Raw genomic sequence first — 22,423 nt, 5'->3', positions numbered from 1 at the left:
GGTTGCTCGTTAAATCTTCTACTGATAAACATAATTAAAATGGAGGCAATTAAAACGAACACAAAGGTGTACCTAGCCTTTATAGACTTTTCATATGCATTTGACACCATTGATAGAGCGCTTTTGTGGGAGAAGTTGAAGAACTGGGGATGTCCAGCAGACTTAAGGGAAGCAATTAAGGAGCTCCACTCAAAGACTTCCATTCGAGTGAGACTAGATCGTTCGGGCTTGTTATCCGCCCCCATTGATACTTTTAGGGGAGTAAAGCAAGGGCTGTCCATTAACAGCAGCCATCTTTGGACTGTTCATCTCCGACATTGGCGAATCAATCAATAATGCAAAATCCTTTTCCCCGAAAGTGGCTAACACACATCTAAGTTGGCTGCTTTATGCTGATGACTTGATTGTATTGGACATGACACCAATTGGCCTGCAAAGGAAATTGAATGCTGTGCAACATTATGTCGTGTCCAATAATCTTGTAATTAATGTCAAGAAATGTGAGGTACTGGTATTGCAGAACTTAAATGGCGGCGGCGTAGGTAGAAGAAAAAGAATAGCTTGGTCACTGGGGCATGAAAAGTTGCAGTTCTCACAAAGTGTCAAATATCTTGGGATGACAATTAGTTCTTCCATCAACGACGGGCCTTGGCTTGCGGAAACTAAAAGGAAGTGTAACCAACTCGCAAACCAAGCCCTGATACTTAACAAGAAATTTGGCAAATTCTCACTACGTCCAGTCTTAGCCTTTTACCAACAGAAGGTGATACCGGTTGTGTCTTATGGTGCAGAAAATGCGCTGGGATGCCCTTATGAGACCTGGGCCAATCTTGAAAACTGCTTTTGGTCGAGAGTATTAACACTCCCTAGGGGGGTGAAAACATCTTGCATAAGATATGAACTGGCGCTAATATCTCTGCACGCAAGAATCTGTTGGAGCTTGTTGAGCTTGTATCGAAAAACCTGCAGTCGAGCGCAGATCCCACAGTTTGAGATTCTTCATAATATCCAACCTGGAAACTCCAAAATTAGCCAGATGTGGTTGAAAAGATGTGAGACAATTCTGAAAAAATACGACATAACGGTCGATCTGCTTCATGAGAACCCGGATGCAGCTAAACTAAAGATCTGGCGGACAGACTGGGACGAGACTTGTGCAGAAAGAGCTGCTGCTGGAAGTTCGAGTCATGCTCCATTGGAAGCACGTGCCTTTAACAGCCTTCAGAAGTATGTGTCTTTATTTCCCAACTCTCAGGCACGCAGACTGTTTATGCTGTTTAGGCTAAACATGTTTAAAACGAAGGATCGCCTCCGATCATGGAGGAGCTTTGCCCATCTAAGCCCGGAATGTAGGTTATGTGCAAAAGGTCCTGAATCACTAAAACACCTAGTTTTATTTTGCACCAAATTGAGATCTGAGAGGACCATACACTTGGGACCATGGAGCTTAGCCCACCCATCATTGTGTGCGGATGAGTGGTGGAGTTCAATGTATCAAGGAACCGATCTAAAATTAATTCTGCCTCTAATAAGACTGCTGGAAACCATAGAAGCACGTTTATTGTCATTAGGGGAAAGCATTTCGGGGAATGGAGCCCGTGGTTGAAGGACCAAACATGAAAAGAGAGGAGAAAGCTGTAATGAGGGAAGGAACTTGAATGGGGCAAGGGAAATTTGATGAAGATGTGTGGATGTTTTGCGTTAGATTTTTAAAGGTTTGTAAAAACCAATAAAAAAATAAAAAAAAATAAAAAAGAAATGCCTTACTAGCCCTATTGCTAGGGGTTTCCCTTCCTATCTAAACTAAACTAAGGTGCTCATCTAAAGTCCAAAAGAAACCGTCCTCGGTCCAAATCTATCCACTAAACTGTCCCTACCACTTACCAACACATAACAGAAAGGTGAAGAGTGTCTTGCACTCTCTGTTTTCCATAGAGGCTTCTCAGTGTTTCCAGGACTCCCCTTTCTAGGCAAACCACTTATTGTCAGTCTTATCACAAAGTTCCTAAAAGATTCAAATGTACTAATCTCAAGTTCTTTAAATTACAACAAAACTAATCTTTATGTGGAGAGATATTTCCCTGATTCCCTTCCACCAAATTGTCCATTCTTCCCACACCTCAACCAGTTTCTGGTGTTCCCCGTGTTTTCTCATGCTCACTCTGTTGGTTATTCCCCTGCTAATTGATTGGGGTCTCCTGACCCACTATTGTATTGAGTTCAGCACTTTTTTTGTAACCCTTCTGGGTTTCTGACTCCCTCTGGTTCTCTCAGTTTCCTGTGATCCTTCTGGGTGGTGAGCATGTCAGGCTTCTTAGGCTCCCATCATCTCTTGTCTAATTGAGCTCTCTTTCGCTCTTTGGTTCCATTTGACCCTCTGCTGAGGTTAGGGTCTTGTTCCCCACTCGATCGCTACTTCTCTTCTCTTTCTCGCTCCCGTTCACCTGGAAAACCTGCGTAACTGTGGCATGGCAGTCCTTGCTCCAGGGACGGTCAGACTTGGTAGCAGTGGGGGCATCCTGCTTTGCTCGTCGTTCCTCGCTATTGGAAGTGGGCAGTCGGGGTCGTCCCCTTTCGTGGGCCTCACCTCACTCCTGTTCCTCTCTGGCTCTCAGCTTGAGAGCAGAGGATCTTGTGCTCCGGTAGCCTCAGGACTAGACGACTCTTGATGAACTCCGTGCTCACCATGCCTGGTACTTGGCTGTGTCTCCCATTCTCTTGTACTCCGCTCAGTCTTGCTTCCTCAAGCTTTGCGTGTCTCTTCTACGGACTTATCGCGCCCCCCTCTGGCATTCTCTCGCTTCTGCAGTGCCGCCGGCTCTGCAGCTCTGCACGGCTCCTCCCCTGGTACACGCTCTAACATCAGGGAGTCGTCTTGACTAAGAGATTCCCCTCCTCCATTCCAGGGTCTTTGGCCCTTTATTTGTCCTCCACTCCTCTGAAGGAGCGTTCTCTTCCCGCAGGTGATCCAACAGGTAGAGGATTTAGCATTACCTTGTGCCAAACACTGAGAGGTTTTGTCCACTCTATTAAATCCAAAATTGGCAGAAAGTACATTTTGTATAGGGAGTTCCCTATGGGCATGGGAGCCACTCCCAGTGAGGTCCCGCTTTCCAAAACCCCTATGGAGAATTTTGCTGAACGGGCTCACCTCCATAGCTTCAAAGGGGGTAGCTCCCTATAGAAGAAGAGACAAAGTCTCTGGATTCGTCACAGTCGAACATGACGTCACTGAACATGAGTGAGAATCAGTGTGCCTTGTGCATGTAGGCTCAAGCATGCAATCCGAACCAGAGGCAGACAGAAATCCAGCTGCATTGCCTGCAAATTGAAGTCAAAAGCGGCAAACAAAGCACCACTAGCAAGGTTTAGGTACTCACAGGAATATGGGGAAGCTGGAGTGACAGGTCCACAGGCCGCCTGGTTCAACCATGTCAGACAGGGGATTTATAACTTTGGGCTGCTGGGCACGGGCATCGGCCGATCCTCATTAATAGGGCATTTTACAACACCAGAAGTAGACATGAGGAGGAGCTGGAACCATTTAGCCAAGACCAATCTCGGACCATAAAGTTATTGAGGAAACAGACTCACAAATAAGGGCCCGTACTGTATCAAACATTTTATCACCACGTGTATAAAAAGTGATCAAATACTCCAAAGTGGGTGATTAACAGGACGGAATTTCTGGGAGAGAGTGGTGACGGATCTATTACATTCCCGTACGGTGGCCATGTCCCTGCATTTGTCGGGGTTCGCCTGAAGGGTCCCCTTGATTACGAGGGGTTCATGTTGCATGCACCGTATTGATGACTGGGGTGCTGGTGAACTGAGCAGGATGTTACAATGTCCTATGTATCGAGCATAGTTAATTGTGGATGGGATATGTTATTTTTTACTGTTACTGTCGTCTAGAACTGATACATATTACATTTACACGCACGTAGAAAGATACAATGTTAAAATTACAAATGCAACATGAACACGATCTACACACGGGGTGCTCTGAAACACATGGAAACTGGAAGACAGAGAGGGTTTCAATGCACATGCGGAGTGGAGCCTGTCCTGAGATCCGGCATAAAGATGGAATAACATTTATAAAACATATGCACAGAGAAATATATAAAAGGAGTTTTCATCACACTGAGAAGCATATGGAAGAAGGCTAATAAGGAGTTTATATAAATCTGCATGCAGTGGGGTTTTGTGAGTTTATTCAGACTTTGCAGTTAGAAGTTGCACGATAAGCTTTAGTAGGGGTCGAAATAGACGTGTGTACAAGGAGCTGAAAGTAGCTCCTGGTGATCTGGGATTACCTTCTAACCAGGAGCTATTTGACTGACCCAGGAGCTATTAAATGGAACCATGCTATTCTGGTGCATCCTCCTATGTATACCATCTGACATTGGGTGGAGAGATGCAAGGAATGCTGTCCACCCTAGGTCCCACTGGGGCTTACACTTTGCAGAGAAACTTTAACACATTTTTAAAAACGAGGGTCCATTGTTAGTAGTGAAGCCTAGCATGCAACTGGCATCAGATGTTGCAGCGTCAGGTTCACCTTGTCTAGCAGATTGCAGTGAGTACTGTTGGTCAATGGTATCTTTGTAAAGTGCTAGTGCCCATGAAAACTGTAGTGGGTGCCAGAGGGCATTTGTTTTTGGAAGACTTCCACATATCCAGGATATTGCACAGACTGAAATGCCCGCCTGGTTACCATGTGCCTCAAGCTCACTGCAGAGATGCAAACAGCCCCTATTAATCATATGTTTCTAGCAGCCCAGGCACATTGCACTGATGTAATACTTCACTGGTGCACATTGAGTAACTTGCTTTCCCATTTCCCCACCCCAAATCAATCCGCACATCTATTCCAGCATTATAAAGAAAGACATTTGACTAGTAGGGTTTAATTTGAGTTCTCTTTTCTGAGAAAGTCCCATCGACAATAAAGTAGGACTAAATCTGTAGAGCACGTTTCCGCTCTGGTTTCTAGCACATTTACCATACATGTAGGTCATGTTCAAAGGGTTTAACCCTCAGCACTCCTTTCACTTGACCTCTCTCTTCCCCTTTTCCACCCACAGCAGGTGCTCCCGTTTGCAATAGCATACGGCCGGCTCTGTGTCTTTTTAGAATTGACATCAAGCAGAACGGAAATTGTTTAAAACTACAATACTGCGGCCATCGTGTTTCCAAAGGCAACCAGGTCCATGGCCTCCGATCTTCAGGCACTGATGAGCTTTATCAGTCTCCTTCAATCGTCTGAAAGGTATGTCTAAATGTGAATATTTGGGGAGGGTCCGTGAGCGAAAAGGTTTATCAAGTTAAAGGGCCATACAATGGTCCGCTCTAAAGAGCAGTCTTTTAGAAGCTCAGTCGGGCAGCAGCAGCACAACCCCCATAAAACTCTTCACACTGCCAGGGGTCTTAGGAAGAGGGTCGCAACAAACACCCATATTAAAGTTACCCAAGCAATAAGGATGCAGATTACAAAGTTACTCACGGTATCTAACCAGTGCACAGTCACTGCTAAATGTGACTGCCTTATTTGTGGAGCTGAATTTCAACTTGGTGACTCTTTTATGGCGCAATTCCCCAGTGTGAATTGGGGAACATTTCCATGGATGGAATGGCTCGCAGGTCTGCCACAGAGCATACAGCCAGTCTGTAGTGCAGAGCTACTCACACATTCTACTAGCATTGATATTAAATGAGGGTAGGTCCTCTCCTCCTGATCGTAGAGTCAGATTAATCATGTTGCAAAGGACTGTGTCAGTCTGGCAACAAAATTAGAAGTATGGTATCCGGAAGGCTGGGTGGACGTGACAGAGAGCGTGCCCTCTGCAGGCCACACGTTTGAATGCCTTCTGAACAAGCTCTTCTGCGCTGGGCATATCAGCAAAGGCCCTTCGTTGCACCCATTTCGGCCCCGAAGCATTTCTAGCGCCGTCGATTTGGCACGAGGGACGTTTGGACGTGGCTGGCGTTGCAGCCATGTCTAAACGCCCTCACGCCAAATTCAAAAGCATCATTCTTTGCAAATGCGGCACGTTGACGGGTACTGTGCCGAGTCCGGGGAACAAACCACTGCTGATTATTTTATTATTCGGATCAATTCTTATTTTTCTTGCTGCAAAATAGGGACATGTTTGAACTTGACCCAATGGCAGTTCAATAAAAAGGTGAAAGGAGGGGTCTACACAAATGATTCCTAGGACACAGCCACCTATATCCAGCCGTTACAAAGCCATTTAAAAAAAAAATATGCTGAAAATCTTAAGATGTGTTCCACCATGTGTTGAAAGGGGACAGGTACTTGTTGATAGCGTCAGGAAAAGGATCTGTTGGGCATGAAGTGTGTTCTCCACTTTTTACTTCCAAGTATATGGTACCTTGGTGTGCCATGTGACCCGGGTCGGACTGGGGCATACAATTGTCTCGGGCACCAATGAAAAAGTGGCACACAGTTGCAAATGATAATTTTCCATTTGTGTTAGGCTTAAGTAGTACCCAAGGGCGTGTTTTCTGATAAAATGTGAAGCAAATTGTGCATTTTAACGAATATTTATTCAGTAACACTGTTCACAACTACTAGCTGCATAGTGAAGTAACTCATCCAACTGGCCCACATTGACCAAACAAGTGGGCCACTTTGACCTAGAAAACGGGCCCGCACTAGTATTTTGAGTTTTGAGTTCGGACATTGCCCTATCGGCCAGTCCAAGTCTGCAAGTAACGGGCCAACAGCAGGGCTGCCAGACCTTTGCATGAACGCCTGCAGCAGGAGTGCCGTACCTTTCATTGTACACTACCGTCGTTTATCAGTAGTGTTGCCATACTCGTTTTATGGCACAGTAGCTTCACTTCACAGAAGGGCTGCACTGCCCAGCCTGTGCGAGTAGACCCACCCTGCAATGGGACAGCACACTCGGGCAGCTGTAATGTTAGTCCCCCAGGGAAATGTGCTCCATGTAGTATACTTTGTTAAGAGGACAGTGCCTGCACTCACAGATGAGCTGTTATACGCTAATGGCACCTTACGGGCACAGAGTTTGGAGTGCCCTTCTGCCCTCAATAACAGATATGATGCAGACTGGAAGCAGTTTGAGAAGCTTTCACTGCTGCGTGGTACTTCAATGCATAGAGCTCCCAGCCAAGCACGTTTCATGGCCTCTTCAACCCGCACGCTGGCACGCATGTCTCAGAAGAGCTGCTAATCGTTTACAGTACCAGCAATGGTTGCCATTCTTAGCAGAGAGGCCAAGGAATGAATGGGCAGTATCTGAACTACCCTATGGGCCTGCAGAGTTAGAGTTATGCACATTTGGTGGCAGTGTGGTATAGCTGGATTAGTGTGGGGTGCTTAAAACCTCAGGGCTCTAATTCCAGCATCTTTAATGACCTCCCTCTTTCCCATAGCTGGGACTTAAATTGCACAAGCCCTACCAGCCGATTTTCAATTCTCATGATTTCCTAGTAGGGTGGTCCTTCCAGAGAATGATAGTTCTGTGACAGAACAGCCAAATATCAGGTATGCCTTGTATGTTCAGAAACTGACCCAGTCCTTTCACGTTTTCAGAAGCACTGGGGGCCTATGTCTAAGATAATTAAAGCACCCGCAGCAGAGAATCAATGTTTCAGCCTCCAGCTCAATTTCGCCAATGTGGGTAAAATGGTTTGGAAGGTTAATTCAGCTGCTGCAGAGATATGTGTGAACTGCAGTTCTCGTTGTTCAATGCTTGCTGCACTGACAGCTTTCCACTTCTCAACAGGGATGCAATTTCTTCAATAGAACTTTGCTGACATGCCAGCTCAGATGGGGTATTTCTTACTGGACAGTACGCATCCCCTTCAACAAGGCGACTGCACTATAATTGGGAAAGTATTCTTTATTATTACGACGGTGCTTGCTGTAATCTCCCTTCAAAAGAAGAGCGGCCACCATTCTAATGCACCTAAAGCATCATCTCTTGGCCGGGCTGCTACTCCACTTATAGGAGAGAACGGCTCTCAGCTCTGCAGCAGTGCAGCATTTTTCATCTGCCCAATGTGCATTTAATAGGAGTATATGGCCCTTTTCAGTAGTGCTCAAATGGTGTTTATGCCACAGCACCAGCTCTCCACAGGAGGACTGCTAATACGTCAATATGATAGAGGGGAACTTCTCAGCAGATTCAACGGTGTTCGCATTGATTTCCACATCCGGAATTTGGAAACCCAGTCTAGTGCTCCGATTTCCACACCAGGAATTTGGAATCTCTGTGTAGTGTGAGAAACAAATGAAATTAAATAAATAAAAACCATCAGGTAGTCTTGAACCCTGGTCGCGCAGAGTTCAATACCCAGCGTGTAACAACTAGGCCAATGAGAGCTGTGGGTTTAAATGTTGACACGGTTCATATTAACCTGTAAATTTGGGAAAAATATGTGTTTTGGTCATATAGAAACTATGCCTCTCCTTTGGCCTAGTGTGTAAGGGCTGGGTCTTTAACCCTGCGAGAACAGGGTTCAAGACTGCATTTTTGTTTTTATTTAATTTATAAAAATGTTTATAATGCGTTCATTTGGCGCAGTGTGTGCATGTTTTGTTTTTTTTCTCATTTGGCGCTCGTGCTCATTTATTTATGAACGTGCACCTGTAACTCGTTCATGTTCCAGGTGTAGGTTCATAATGCTTTTAATGTTAGCTCTTTCTACGCCCAAGCATCCCAGTGCCAAAATGTCCCCACGCCCTGGCGGCTGCGGCCAACAGGGCGCGCCGAAACGGTGAAACGGCTGCACCAAAACCTCCCACACCGAATCGGACGCGGCTAAACCTCCTGCTCCGTCGTTACTGCGTGATGGAATAGTGGTCGCATACATTAGAATGTCTGAAGAGGAGCCAGGAGTCTGGGGCGGATGAGGCTGCAATCCATAGTTCAAAGAAAACCTGGTTGTTCAGCCCTTGCTCGTATTGCTATAAGATTAAAGGATCTAGACCAGTTGTTACCAGTGGTCGAAGTGGTTGGGAGCAGTGCTCCTCTACTTTAAAAAAAAAAAACTGTTATACTGTTACTATACTTTTATTATAAAAAGAAACCGTTCCGGAATGGTTTCGTTTTAAAATGAAAGTGTAGGAATACGTTTAAACTTGCACATTCCCTTAAACAGCAGGTGTGTTTGTTTGGGAGTTTGGATTCCGCGTGGGAGGGGGCATGGAATTGGGGTTTGTGAGGTGTGGGGGCAGGCCAGCAGGGAACATAGTTCCACCACTTCTTTGTATACACTTCAACCACTAGTTGTTACTAAGTAATGAATTATGTTATATGTGAATGTTTCATTGTACCATGATGTCACGATTTACCAGGGACCAATCCCCAGCAAAGGTGGACTTGGAATATGATCTGAAGATGGTCTTAACGATTGTCGATGTCCAATGAAAAAGAATGAATTTGGAAAAGATGGAAGTTATTTGTAAATGTTTTGTCCAACCATGTTTGAGGGGTGGGTGGTAAAAAAATATCTGGGAGTGTTTAACTGTTGCTAAAATGTATAAAAATGAGATCCACCAGGGGACGCTGAGATGTTCTAAAGCATCTCCGCTCGTCTCCCCAGCAGGGCGCTAATCGAGGGACCTGAGCCCCCCCGACACCCCCGGAGCGGGACATACACCCCCCCCAGTACGAAGGTGCAGAGCACCCCCAGCTCAAACCCGAGCCTCGGGGGTGCAACGGAGCCTGAGTTACAGCCCCGCGAATCTAGAGGGCGCGAAGCCCCTCCCCCATGCGGCTCTGTGGCTCCGCGGTTCGCAGCGTCGAGCCCGGGCCCAGGGAAGGCCTACAGAGACCCAGGCGACCGAGGCCGCGGACACCCGCCTCGGCCTGACGACTGTCGGCGGCGGCGCAACTGCCCGAGAGGAGGCCCCAGGAGCCGGTGAAGGAGGCACTGCAGCAGATCGTGGAGCACTCCCAACGGGGAGGCAAGAACGAAACAGCACCCAGGAGTGCGCGGACTCCTACGAGCCAGTGCGGGGCGCACAAACAAGACCCTACCCCAGGCCGATTGACGCGGGAGAGGCCCCCCGAGGTAAGGAGGCCCAACCCGGGGCTGGGCACCCGCCGGGGGAAACAAGACTCACTGGGGGGAAGAAGGAGAGAAACCAGGTGTAGCCCACACAAGCCCCGGAAGCACCCCGAGTCGGAGTGGTGCGCTGGGCCCAACTGAGAGCATCTACCCCCCGCAAGCGCTGCATAAAGACGGTCCGAGGGGCCCGGGATCCCTTCCCCGCCCCCTCACCGGCCAGCTACACCACCCCAGACCACGGCCCCAACTGCAGTGAACTACAAGGGTAAAATCCGAGAAGGGGAGACTCCCACCCACACTAAGAGACTTGATAGCGGCGCTGATCCCCCCCATAATCGAACCCCCTCCCCCAGGATGCAAAGGGGCTAACCAGGCCCCGCTGGCCACGAATTCCCGGTGGCGGCCCCCGGGAGCAAGTGGGCCCAAAGAAGGCCTATGAACTGGAGGGAATCGCTACAGAGGTTCTGGCGCCCGCTCCCAGAGTCCCCCACAGCCCCTGGAATGGCGGCCCAAACGCAACAAGAAGCAACAGATGCAAACGGGGTCTCCAGGGGAATGGCGGCCCTTCTTGATGAAATTAGAGGATTCCGCGCAGATATTACCCATAGGCTGGCCACCCTAAACAAAAAGGTGGACAATCTAGATGACAGGGTGCAGGCATTGGAGAATAATAATACCTCGAATGGCATCTTCGAGACGCAATTTGACATGCGCCTATCGGAACTGGAGAGAAGAGAAGAGAAATGTTCTCTAAAAATGGATGATTTGGAAAATAGGGAACGGCGCTGCAACCTACGCTTCTTAGGCTTCCCGGAACAAGATGGCGAAACCCAGGCAGACATTGTCAAGGCCGTTAACGCGGTTGTGAGAGTGCTCTTTGACGGGGCTAATACCAACAAGCCCACTATTGACAGGGCCCACAGAGCGGGGGCAGCCTCCAGAGGCCCCAGGTCCGTCTTAGTCCGCTTCCACTACTTCTCAGAGAAAAGCAGGATCCTCGTGCTTGCTCGCAAAAAGGGCCCGGTGGAATGGGAAGGGGCCCAGATCTCGGTATATCAAGACTTATCGGCCTTCACCCTGGCGAGACGCCGCCTTTGTTCCCCTCTGACAAAAATGCTCCAAGCCAAGGGAGTTCGATACAGGTGGGGGTATCCTTTTTCACTTTCTTTTGAGTTCGAGGGATATAAATATGCCCTGGTCACTGAGGGTGACATCCATAGAGTGAAGAGTGAACTCCTAGATGGCTCGGGTTTGGAACCAGGGGACCACGATCGGGAGCGCACCCCGAAGGGCCCAAAAGGGAACAATGCTCCGAAAGAGAGGCGCAGAGTACGAGGCCAAAGGAAATTCAGGAGAGTGGCCCCAACGTTGCCGGACCTTCAGAATGGCTGAAACGAACCATTGGTGTCCGACGAATAATTCATTCAAGAACGTTGCAAGGGGGAGCGTTGTTATGATTCACATTTTGTATTGTTCCCGAAGAGGGGGGGGGCTCATAAGGGTGTTTATGAAGAGGTAACGAGCCCAGAGGAGGGAGACATGGTTGGCCGGTTGTGTGACTTTGGGACGATGCCTCGACACAACCAGGCGATCTGGGGGGGAGGGGGGTGGGGGGAGAGAAGAGGGGAAGTTGGGTAGTTGGGGAAATAGTTATAGTACGCCATGGCTCGGGGACTTGACCACACAATTTGAGAACTACGACACTTGCATCCTTGAAATTGGAGCTATGAGCTTCGAAACGCGTCCCAATGGATGATTCACTCCAATCCTTGTCAGTGGGGTCTTTAAATGTACGGGGGCTCAACTCACCCACCAAGAGGTCGCTACTTATGCGTGAATTTAAGAGGATGAGTCTACAATTCCTCTTTGTGGAGGAGACCCACTGGGTTCGGGGGAAGGAGCCCAAACTCAAGGCCAAAAACATAGAACAGGTGTTCTCTGCCTCTACCCAGACTAAGAAGAGGGGAGTGGCTCTACTGGTGTCCCCCGGGGCTCACTTTGGGTTTAAAGCGTCTAAGGCTGACCCTGAGGGCCGGTACCTCATGGTAAAGGGGGACGTGCGGGGACGTTTGTTCACCTTGGTCTGCATATACGCCCCAAACGAGTCGCAGGACACTTTCTGGGAAAGTATGAAGGCGACAATAGTGGCTTTTGCGGAGGGCACCCTCCTGGTGGGTGGGGATTTTAATATGGTGCTGTGCCCCGAGAGGGATAGGAAATCCGTGAACCCTTGCCCTAACTCCCGTCTTCACAAAAAAATGGCATCAACCTTTCAGAAAGTGAATGAGGAATTGGGGTTGTGCGACACGAGTATACCCAAGGAAGGTCTAAATCCCGGCTTCACTTTTTACTCAAAGCCCCACGATGTTTTCTCGCGAATAGATTACATTCTGGTGGACTCATCCATGCAGGGGGAGGTCGCCGGTGCAGGGGTGGAGACCGTCCCCGGGACGGACCATGATATGGTTAAGATTAGGATTGGCCTCCCCCTGCCCCGGCGGTCGGTTCCCGTTGGAGTTGTAACAACCTCCTCCTGCATGACAAGGAGACACGCCGAACCCTCCTGACAGCCATAGAAGACTATTTCTCCCTCAACGACAACGGGGAGGTGGGCACCATGGGAGTGTGGGAGGCGTTTAAGGCAACTATCAGAGGTACCCTGATTGGCATTGGTGCGGGAAAAAAAGGGAGAGGGAACGGGAAGAGAAAGATCTGAAAACCAAGATAGAGGCCATACAACCGGGTGGTAAACTGAAAACACAGACAGATGTTTCCCGGGCAGTGGGAGGAACTGCAGAGGCTGCGCACCAGGCTGGCCGTCCTGCAGGTAGGGCAAATGGAAAGGAAGCTTTCCTTTTTGAAACAAAAATACATGGAAAAAGGGGAAAAGACGGATAAGATTCTGGCCTGGAGACTCCGCGAACTTAGGAATAGCAGGAGAGTGAACTCAATCCGCTCCGCGGATGGTAATTCTACTGCAAGGGATTCCAAGATAGCGGAACAATTTAGGCTTTATTATGAAAAACTATATTGCTCAGAATACAAGGGAGATGGGTTGGACATTGATAGGTTTCTAGATTCCCTCCCTGTCCCGGGCCTGCTACCAGACACAGCCGACAACCTGGAAACCCCCATTTCCCCGGAAGAAGTAATCGACGCAATCACCTCCTTAAAGAGTGGCACTGCCCCGGGAGATGACGGCTTCTCAGTTAAATTTTATAAGACCTATAGATCCACGCTCGCCCCTTTTCTGGCCAAGATGTTCAACTTTGCACTTAGCCACGGGTCTCTTCCGCCCACGATGATGTCGGCCCTAATAGTGGTCTTACCTAAAGAGGGCAAAGACCCAGCCCTATGCCAATCATATCGCCCCATTTCGCTCCTAAACACTGCTGTTAAAATACTGGCCAAACTTCTGGCGAACAGACTGGCAAAACTCCTTCCTACCCTGGTACATGGGGATCAAGTGGGTTTCATCCCGGGGCGTCAAGGGTCAGATAACATAAGAAAAACCCTCGACCTAATGCACGAGGCATCCGAACAGGGAGTGGAGAGATACCTCCTCTCACTTGCCTCAGAAAAAGCCTTCGACCGCGTCGAATGGGCTTACATGATCAAGGTTCATCGGAAGATGGGATTGGGAGTTAATTTTTGCGGGTGGGTCGCAGCACTGTACAACTCGCCCTCGGCGAGAGTACTGGTTAACGGGGGTACATCTGAGCCTTTTTCCCTTTCCAGGGGCACCCGGCAAGGATGTCCCCTGTCGCCCCTCTTATATGCCCTGGCCATGGAACCCCTCGCCATTGCGGTTAGGAACGACCCGGAAGTCATGGGAATATGGTGTGGTGAGTGTGAATTTAAGCTCTCCCTATTCGCAGACGACATACTTGGTTACCTGACCAACATTCAACAATCCCTACCGAGACTGATTGATCTCATACACTCTTTTGGCTCCTTTTCGGGGCTGAGAATAAACACATCCAAATCGAGCATCATGCCCATGGGCCCGGGGGAACAAGATATCGGGAACAACTCTGACATTCAGGGGGTTAGAATCGAGCGAGAATCCACAAGATATTTGGGCACCACCATCCCCAGAGACCTGTCAAAACTATACCAGTGCAATTTCCCCGGAATCATCGCCCAGGTCAGTAGCGATCTCAAAAGATGGGCTCCCCTTACACTCTCCTGGCTCGGACGCATGGTTATGGTTAAGATGAATATCCTACCACGCCTCCTTTATCTCTTTTCTGCACTCCCCATTGTGGTTCCCGAGGCCTTTTTTGAGGTGCTCCAATCCCGTGTCTTACACTTCATCTGGAATGGCAAAAGACCCAGGATCAAAGCGTCCACCCTGACCCTCCCAAAATCCCATGGTGGCTTTGGACTCCCCGATTTTAGGCTTTACTACAAAGCAGCCCAGCTTAGGGTGTTGCTGGAGCACACGCGGGACGACATGCGTACGTACTGGGCGTATGTCGAAGATACCCATGCTCACCCAAAAAAGGTCAGAGACTACTTCTGGGCCTCCCCCAGGTCTCTCCCCCTACAGCTCAGAACACATCCCACTTTAGCTGTCCTTTGGGCGCTGTGGAAACCCAGTAAAGCCAACAAAATGTTATCTACATGGCCTTCTCCGCTGTCATCGCTCTGGGGCCCGCCCATCGACTTGGACATGAGGGGCTTCCGGGACACCCAGGCCTGGTCCGACATGGGCCTGGAAAGAGTCTTCCAGCATTTACGAGAAGAGGGCTTCATTGAACACGCCAACCTAGCGGAGGCTCTTGTGGATAGGCCCCCCTCAGTTTTCGAATTCCTGCGGTTGAAAGGGATACTTACCCAACCACGGTGGTCCGGGCTGCTCAGTCGCCCCCCTCACCCCATTCGAACTTATTTTGGCCAAAAGTACATCACGTAAGGGCTCGCTGTCTAGGTTCTACAATGTACTGATTACATCGGACCTGGAGGGCAGACAACCCTTCAAGCACATATGGGAAGAGAGGATGGGAATGTCACTGGATGATCACACCTGGAGGGCGGTCTTTGGGTGCATCTTCACGGGCTCCCTATACACAGCAGCTATGGAACATAACTTTAAAATCCTTTACTCATGGCATCGCCCCCGGCTTTGTTGTCTAAAATGTTCCGGGACGTCTCCCCTTTCTGCCCTAGAGGGTGCCACCAACGGGGAACTTGGTTTCATATGTGGTGGAGCTGCCCGCCCATACAAGTTTACTGGACGGAACTACTTAGCTGGATCAAAGATATAGAGGGTTATGGTCCATCATTGCACCCGCTAGAAATTCTACTGGGCTCCCCCTTGCCCGAGTCTGAGGTGAATGCCTTCCCCAAGGTCATTGGCGCCATGTTGCGGGCAGGAAGGTTGGCGCTCGCGCAAAAATGGAAGAGTGCCCTGGCTCCCTCTAAAGAGGAATGGCTCTGCAAACTCAGGGTGATTTTCAGCTACGATAAACTCACCGCAATAGCAAATGATACTATGTCTGATTTTATCCAAGATTGGACAGCAGTGCTGCTGCACGATGACTGTATTTCAATGCGATTATAATGGGGCAATTGAATAAATGTTTGCATTGCATAGGCCCCCACACTCCTCAGAGGTTTGGTCTTACCTTGGCCTAACCGCTCCGTGGTTTTACCCCACTGTTTCAAGGATCACTTTATGCTAATGTGTGCTATGCAAGTGTTCTCCCTTAAGCTTAAAGTATTAGCATCGTCTCTGAACCCGGCAGGTTAATTGTTGGGGGGGAGGGGTCGGGAAGGGGTAGAGGGGTTGGGAGTTTGGGTAGCGGGGGGGGGGGGGAACTTTTCAGAAAATGTTACTGACAATATGATTTTCATCTTGTTCTACTTCTTTTTGCTACTTGGATAGGCCGTATGGCCCTCCCTGTTGTGTATGTTGTCAATAAACAAAAAGTTCAAAAAAAAAATGTATAAAAATGTAACCATTGATGTAGTTTGTTGAGACTCGAGTTGGTTTGGTTCAACAGGACTATGCAACTGCTCCTGGAATTTTGTACAATTAACCACGCTTTACGTGCAAAACGTGCACTCGTTCCTCAGGTGGTGGACCCAATTTAGGCTGAGTTAGTTAGGGGTCCCCTGTCCTACTGTCCCTTTGCTCTTTCTCCCCTATCCCTCCTATGTTTCTATTCATGACCCTTAAACACCCATAAAAAATTCTCTAGTAAAATGCTGAAATATCCCTTTCTGAAATGCGGTAGAACAGCTGCAGGGAAATGGGAGAGCAACTTAGGTGAAAGGGTAAGAAGAGCTAGATGCAGAGAAACAGGGAGAAAGAACCCAAAAAAAGCCAAGTTGTGAGAGTGAGGCAAGGAATAGGAGGAGAACTAGAAGTGCAGAACCATTGTTGGCCAAACCGAAGGGATCAACCAAAAGCTCAGAGTGAGTGAGTTGCCTAAGCCAGTGGAGTCCTAGTTTCGAAAAGGCTAGGTTAAAAAGACTGGCTAGGTAGAGAGGCATGCTAACCAGTTCCAAAGGCACATGGTAGGCCACACCCCAATAGCACTGAAGCATGGATAGTAAAGCTAGCTGTTTAACATACCAGAGACCCAGGTTTATGTAGCAAGGTCATCAGCCCACCTGAAGAATCTTTGCTAAGAATCTATACCTGATTGGGGTAGCAAGGCCACCAGTCCAAATAATTACATTTTGCTGATGCTTGAAAACCCAGGTGTTGTGGAGTAAAGCATAGACTTTGCTACCATAAAAAATACATACCAGCTTTGGTTCCTGAGAAACCGCTAGCACAAAAGAAGTCCCAGGTAGGTCTTGGCCAGATAGATGTTATGGAGCTGTCACCTGGTCCTTCCATCCACGACCAAGACATTGACCCAGGCCACACTGAGCAGCAGGACTCGGGTCAAAGAACCCAGCTACAACGAGGACACCATCATCGTGAAAGCTGTATGCAGGGACACTCCAAACCCTGAGATTGTGTCTGTCTTGCTGAACACTGCCATCAGCAAATGTTTGGGGGGTTTGTTTGATATTAGACTAGGGATGGACTGTGGTAAACAGCTTTTTAATTGAGCAAAAACTCCCAAGTTGAAAGGCATTACCGACAGGCAATGGTACACAGCCAAAGCTATTGAGGAACCAAGTGTCATTACCTGCCAGTAATGGCCTCCACAGGGTGTTTATAGCTATTAGCACCTGAGCATGATTTCCATGGCACTGATAGATTTTTTTTTCAAGTTGAGGAATGTTATGTTGGCCATTTCTCAAGTTAAAAAAAAACCTCTAAAACAAAATGGCCACCCTGGAAAACAGAAAGGTACTGCTCCTAGTCCCTTCTACTTTTCCACTGCGACCATTGGAGGAGTGATTGGAGTGGGGAGGCAAATGTGCAAGCATGCGTTGATGGATGGGTGCAGTGGGTGTAGGGAGTTGATGAGGGAGGAGGTGGGACCATCTGTATTCCAGTGTTGGGGTCAACAAAGGCAAGATGCAAGCCTCCCGTTGCTCTGCGGGCTCTGACGGTAGGCAATACCTTGCGGTAATGCCTGCCTTTGGAGTTCCCTAATTGGCTGAGAGGGCTCTCGAAGTCACAGTCCGGTCGTAAATCTGCCTTGTTTGCAATGATATGCATAGATTAATTTCTATTTGTGTTGATTTCTAATCCATAGCCATCCTCGAACCCAACCATGTTATAGTCCGAACAAAGGTGTAAAAACGCCACCTACGTATGCGTATTCTCTGTCTGCTATCTGTAAAATATGTTGTTCACTTTATTTGTCCAGTGAAAGGTGGATAAGCATGCCACATGGTTGTCTCATTGTCTCTTGCATATGAAGACTCTTGCATTCTACATTGGTTGAACAGCTTGTTCCCCCTTCTGTGGACCCATCTTCTCTTAGTGGCAATGATCTTGCTGCTTATTTTAGTTTTAAAACTGACTTGATTAGATCTTCGCTTCAAACTCTGTCTCCTGCTAGCTCTGCCGATACTTCAGCTAAGCCTTCCCTGGTTCTGATCACCCCTCTTTTTTTTAATGCCTATTACTGACACTGATGTACTTCTGACCATATCCCAGTCACATTCAACTGTTGCTCCCTCTGATCCATTGCCTGTACCTCTTATTAAATCTAGGCCTGCTTTTACTCCTTAATGTACCTGTCTTTTTAATCTTTCCCTTTTGTCTGGGGTCTAACCTTCCACTTTTAAAGCCTCCACCATCATTCCCCTTCTGAAGAAACTTTATCTACACCCTGCTGATCCTTCTAACTTTTACCCTTTTGCCTTTTCTTTCAAATATTCTTGAGCGCCTTGTCTATGTGCATCTCAGTTAATTTCCTAATCTAAGCAATCGTCTCCCCACTGCTCAATCTGGCTTATGTTCTGGGTTTCTCCAGAAACCGTTCTCCCCTCTGTCTCTGATTCTAGTCTTCATGCACGACATCACAAACTTGCTAGATCTTAGGGCTGCTTTTGACGCAGTTGATCATTCTATTCGTCTTTCCAAGCTCTATTCTTTGGGTCTTTCTGATTCTTTTCTTCGTTGGTTTCACTCTTATTTGTCTAATCGTTCGTTCATTGTCTCCTGGAAATGTTCTACTCCTCAGTCCTTCCCTCTTTATTTTGGAGTTCCCCGGGGCTCTGTCCTGAGCCCTCTTGTTTTCTGTCTTTACACCTCTTCTTTATCTTCCTTGGTTATTGACTTTGGCTTTCATGTTCATTTATACGCTGATGACACGCAGATTTTTCTTTCTTTTCGCATCATTTAACAATTTCAATTAATCATCACCTTTCTGCTTGTCCCGTCCGGTCTTGCATGGCTTCTTGGTTTCTCTAATTAAATCCAAAAATAACAGTTTATTTCTTTCAGCTAACTTTTCTATTTTGCCCTCCTTAACTATCTCTGCTTCTCAGTTATAGCTTTCTGTGAATTCTCAAGCTCGAAATCTTGGTCTTCTTTTTGTTTCTGTTAGGCAGAATCCTGTGCAGTTCCTTTGGGGACCACTGCAAGAAGATTAAGACTACAGGAGTAAGCAGTAAACCCAATTGGTAGCAGTCTGTACCATGCAGATTTACCTGGTAGCTGTGGCTGAGCAGTCAGACTTCTCTCAAGAAGAGTAGGGCAGTATATAGAGTATACACAATAGGGCTAAAAACACAGTAGAGCAAACAAACTCTGACCAGAGCTTTGTATCAAAAGTATATAATTATTTATTTAAAACAAACTTTCGGAAATAGACTAGCACTCTAAATCAAAAGCAAGTTAAAACACAGTCAGTTAAAGTATAAACGCCTCCCTTGATAACTATTGGATAAGTCAGAGTTAAAACACCACTATTTGTTAAAACAGATGTGAGCGCGTAACCTAGATGGCACTCCAATAGTTAAGTTAAAGGGAGAGAAAAAGGCAGGGCATAAAAATAAAACAGTTCCCAACACTTTTAGAAGTTTAAAGCAAGGGCGTAAAGGCAGTATACACTGTAGAGCCAAAGTTCATAGGTCAGGCCCACTTTAAATGGAGCAAAACGAAATGTGTCCAAGACCACACAGTTTAAAATGCACTAAAAGTCTTTGCAGAATGTTCAAAAGAGGTTGGAGTGATTCGAGAAGTAAAGTTAGAAGGTCTGGGGCCAACCCAGTTGGAAAGCCAAGGATTTAAGGGTCACCTTTAGCAATCTGTGGAAAGGGAGGCTAGGCAGAAGACAGTACCTTAGAGAGGAAGATCCAGCGGTGGCAGTTGTTCCTGGCAGTGATTGCAGTTCGTTTTTTCGACCAGTGGAAGAGAGGATCTCACCGAGGAGGAAACTTGGAGTCGATGCACTGCACATGGATGAAACCAGTCACAGAGTTCGTCGGTTAAAAGGTGCGTTCCTTTTATTCGCGGTCAAAGTGGTGAAGCTTGGCTATGCGGCCGCCGGGGTGCTTGGCACGGGCGATTCGACCAAGAGACGTCTTTGGAAGGCGAAAGGGGCGAACTGGTTGATCCCACCAGCTCAAAGGAAGAAGACTCGTCCAGCAGAAGATCTTCTCTTGTCGTTGGGAAAGTGGTGAGTTTGTTGCAGCATGGCTCCACCGGTGGTGTCGTTGTTGCAGATGGCTCAGCTTCTTCCCTCTTCGGATTCTTAGGTTCTGTGGCGACTTCTGAAGTTCCAGTCCCAAAAGCCCTGCTTTTATGCAGAAAACCCCCATTCAACAGCCTAGCTGTCACTCAAACATGTTAAGTGGTGAGCCGGGCGGCTCACCACTGTGCCAATCAGAACAGAGTGCGACTTGAGTTGCTAAGGCAACGCAGTCCAGGGTGCCAATTCTCCTCCCCACACATCCTGTGGAACCCAGACAGAGTGACACCATTTGGAGGGCTTCTGTGGAGAAGCCCGCCAAAATAGTGGAACAAAGGGCCCGACCTTGGTTGGAGTTACAGAGACAGACACGAACGCCATTTTAGAAAAGAGTTCTGGCAAAAAGACCCAACCATGGAATATTTAGTGTGGTAACCACTGCCACCAGCCAGAAACTCCATAAGGGGGGACTGGACAGTGCCCCCTTGGAAACAGACCCAGGGGCAATCGAATTAACCCCTTCCAGTACTTCCACAATATGATGGTTTGTACTGGTTCTGCTCACAATTTTGGACTAGTAAAGTCAATGGTGACTTTACATGCCCTGGGAGACAGTAGTCAGTCCCAGGGTATCGGGTCTATGTTTGGGGGTCACTATGACACCTCTGTGTTACTGCACTGAGGGTGCTGTGTAACACACATGAAAAATAGATGATACCCTATGGAGTAAAAGACCCAATAGCCCATAAGCACACAAAGAGTCAAAGACATACCTCAAATCATGCCTAAGAGTGGGAGGAAAAGAGTCTCACTCTTAGCAGGAGAACAAACAAACCCCAAAAATCCAGCAAAGCTGCTGGGGGACTCACTAGGTTTGGGAAATTAGCCTTATAAGAGAATTCTCCCTAACAGTTTCTTTTTTTTGCCAGTTTCATCTTTTTAATATCTGAAAATTCCATTCTCTTCTTACGTTTTCTTCAACTGAAACGCGTCTTCAAACTATAGTTCTTTCACGTCTGAATTATTGTTGCTCCATATATGTCAGTCTGCCTAATTATGTGCTGCTTCTTTTAGATTCTATTCTTTACTCAGCGATTCGTATCCTTTTCTGCCTTCCCTGGTCTGCTAGTATTTTCCCTCATCTTGCCTGTCTCCACTGGCTTTCCTATTAGGCAGCGTTTTGAGTTTCACTTTTTATGCATAGTCTTTAGGTCTATTCATGCTTTAGCTCCCCCTTATGTATGCACTTTAATTTCTTTGTAGCACCCTTCGTGAAATGTTTATTTTATTTCATTTTATATTGTTTTGTAACACGCCAGTACAACCATCAGGGTGTGGATCACATAAGCACTCAAAACACAGAAGCACTAACAAGACAAGGGAGATACTCCTGGTAGAAGTGAGACAACTTTATGTTCACAAATAGATGTTCTGTTTCTCAGTTTCAATTGTTGGTTCTGCGCCCAACCACCTGTGCTGCTTCTAGGTTTCGGTTGGTCCAACTTTTAGCTCCTCTTCTATGGAACTCACTTCCTCGTCAAATTCGTTCCTGCTCTAACCTGTCAAAGTTTAAAAAGCATCTGAAACTCCATTTGCTTTATTCGGTTTCTTAAATTCTCCAAGTTCCATTATTTATGTCTTGTTTTGTGAGTCGTGTCCTTGCTTTTCTCCTAATATTGTACCAATGTTCTATACCATGTAAAGCTCTTTGTATAAAAGCGCTATATAAATTATGTAAATAAATGCATGGTTTTCTTCTTACAGTATGTTCTATTTTGGGCTTCATAAATTAGAGAAATACATCAGAATGACTACTGGTTTTAATGCATTGAGCTTCCATTACTGTTAACTCACTGATGTGTACTGAAGCCAAATGACTTATCTCTTTGTTAATTTCCTACAGAGCTTAACCTGCTTCGAAATGTTGACGCTAATAATACAGAAAGCAGCACAGAAGTAAAAAATTCAAGCTTGATAAGTTCTTTTCGAGGCAATACCAATTACAACCATGAAACAGAAACCATTTTTGCTTTGCCAAGGATGCAGCTGGACTTCAAATCCATTCACGTCCAGCAACCACAGGAACCTCTGCTGCAAGGTATGTATGAATGGGGTCATTCTGGTACCCTCAGAAGTTTACTTTCTGTGGTTTTTTTTGCATCAGTCATAGTAACAATTGCATTGAGCACCAATGCTCAGGAAAAACAAAAAATAATACCCAAAAATATCTCTTCATTTTAGAATCTTTTTGATTTCATTGCATGCATACATTGGTTGGTAAGGAAATTTGTAAATGTGAC

General features: G+C 47.1%; 1 protein-coding gene across 11 annotated transcripts in view; it reads left to right on the top strand.

Moving 5' to 3' along the window:
* The window catches only part of BLTP1 (bridge-like lipid transfer protein family member 1), a 2,946,455-nt gene that overhangs the window by 2,831,554 nt on the left and 92,478 nt on the right, over window positions 1–22,423 (top strand). For all 11 annotated transcript variants that reach the window (XM_069631149.1, XM_069631145.1, XM_069631146.1 and 8 more), the window contains one exon: window positions 22,027–22,221. In XM_069631149.1, the coding sequence (XP_069487250.1) occupies window positions 22,027–22,221 (195 nt within the window). The remainder of the gene's footprint in view (window positions 1–22,026; window positions 22,222–22,423) is intronic.

This window comes from Ambystoma mexicanum, chromosome 6q, assembly GCF_040938575.1.
Source record: "Ambystoma mexicanum isolate Mex_15411 chromosome 6q, UKY_AmexF1_1, whole genome shotgun sequence".
In the NCBI taxonomy this organism is placed as follows: Eukaryota; Metazoa; Chordata; class Amphibia; order Caudata; family Ambystomatidae; genus Ambystoma; species Ambystoma mexicanum.
This window is presented reverse-complemented; position numbering and strand designations above follow the sequence as displayed.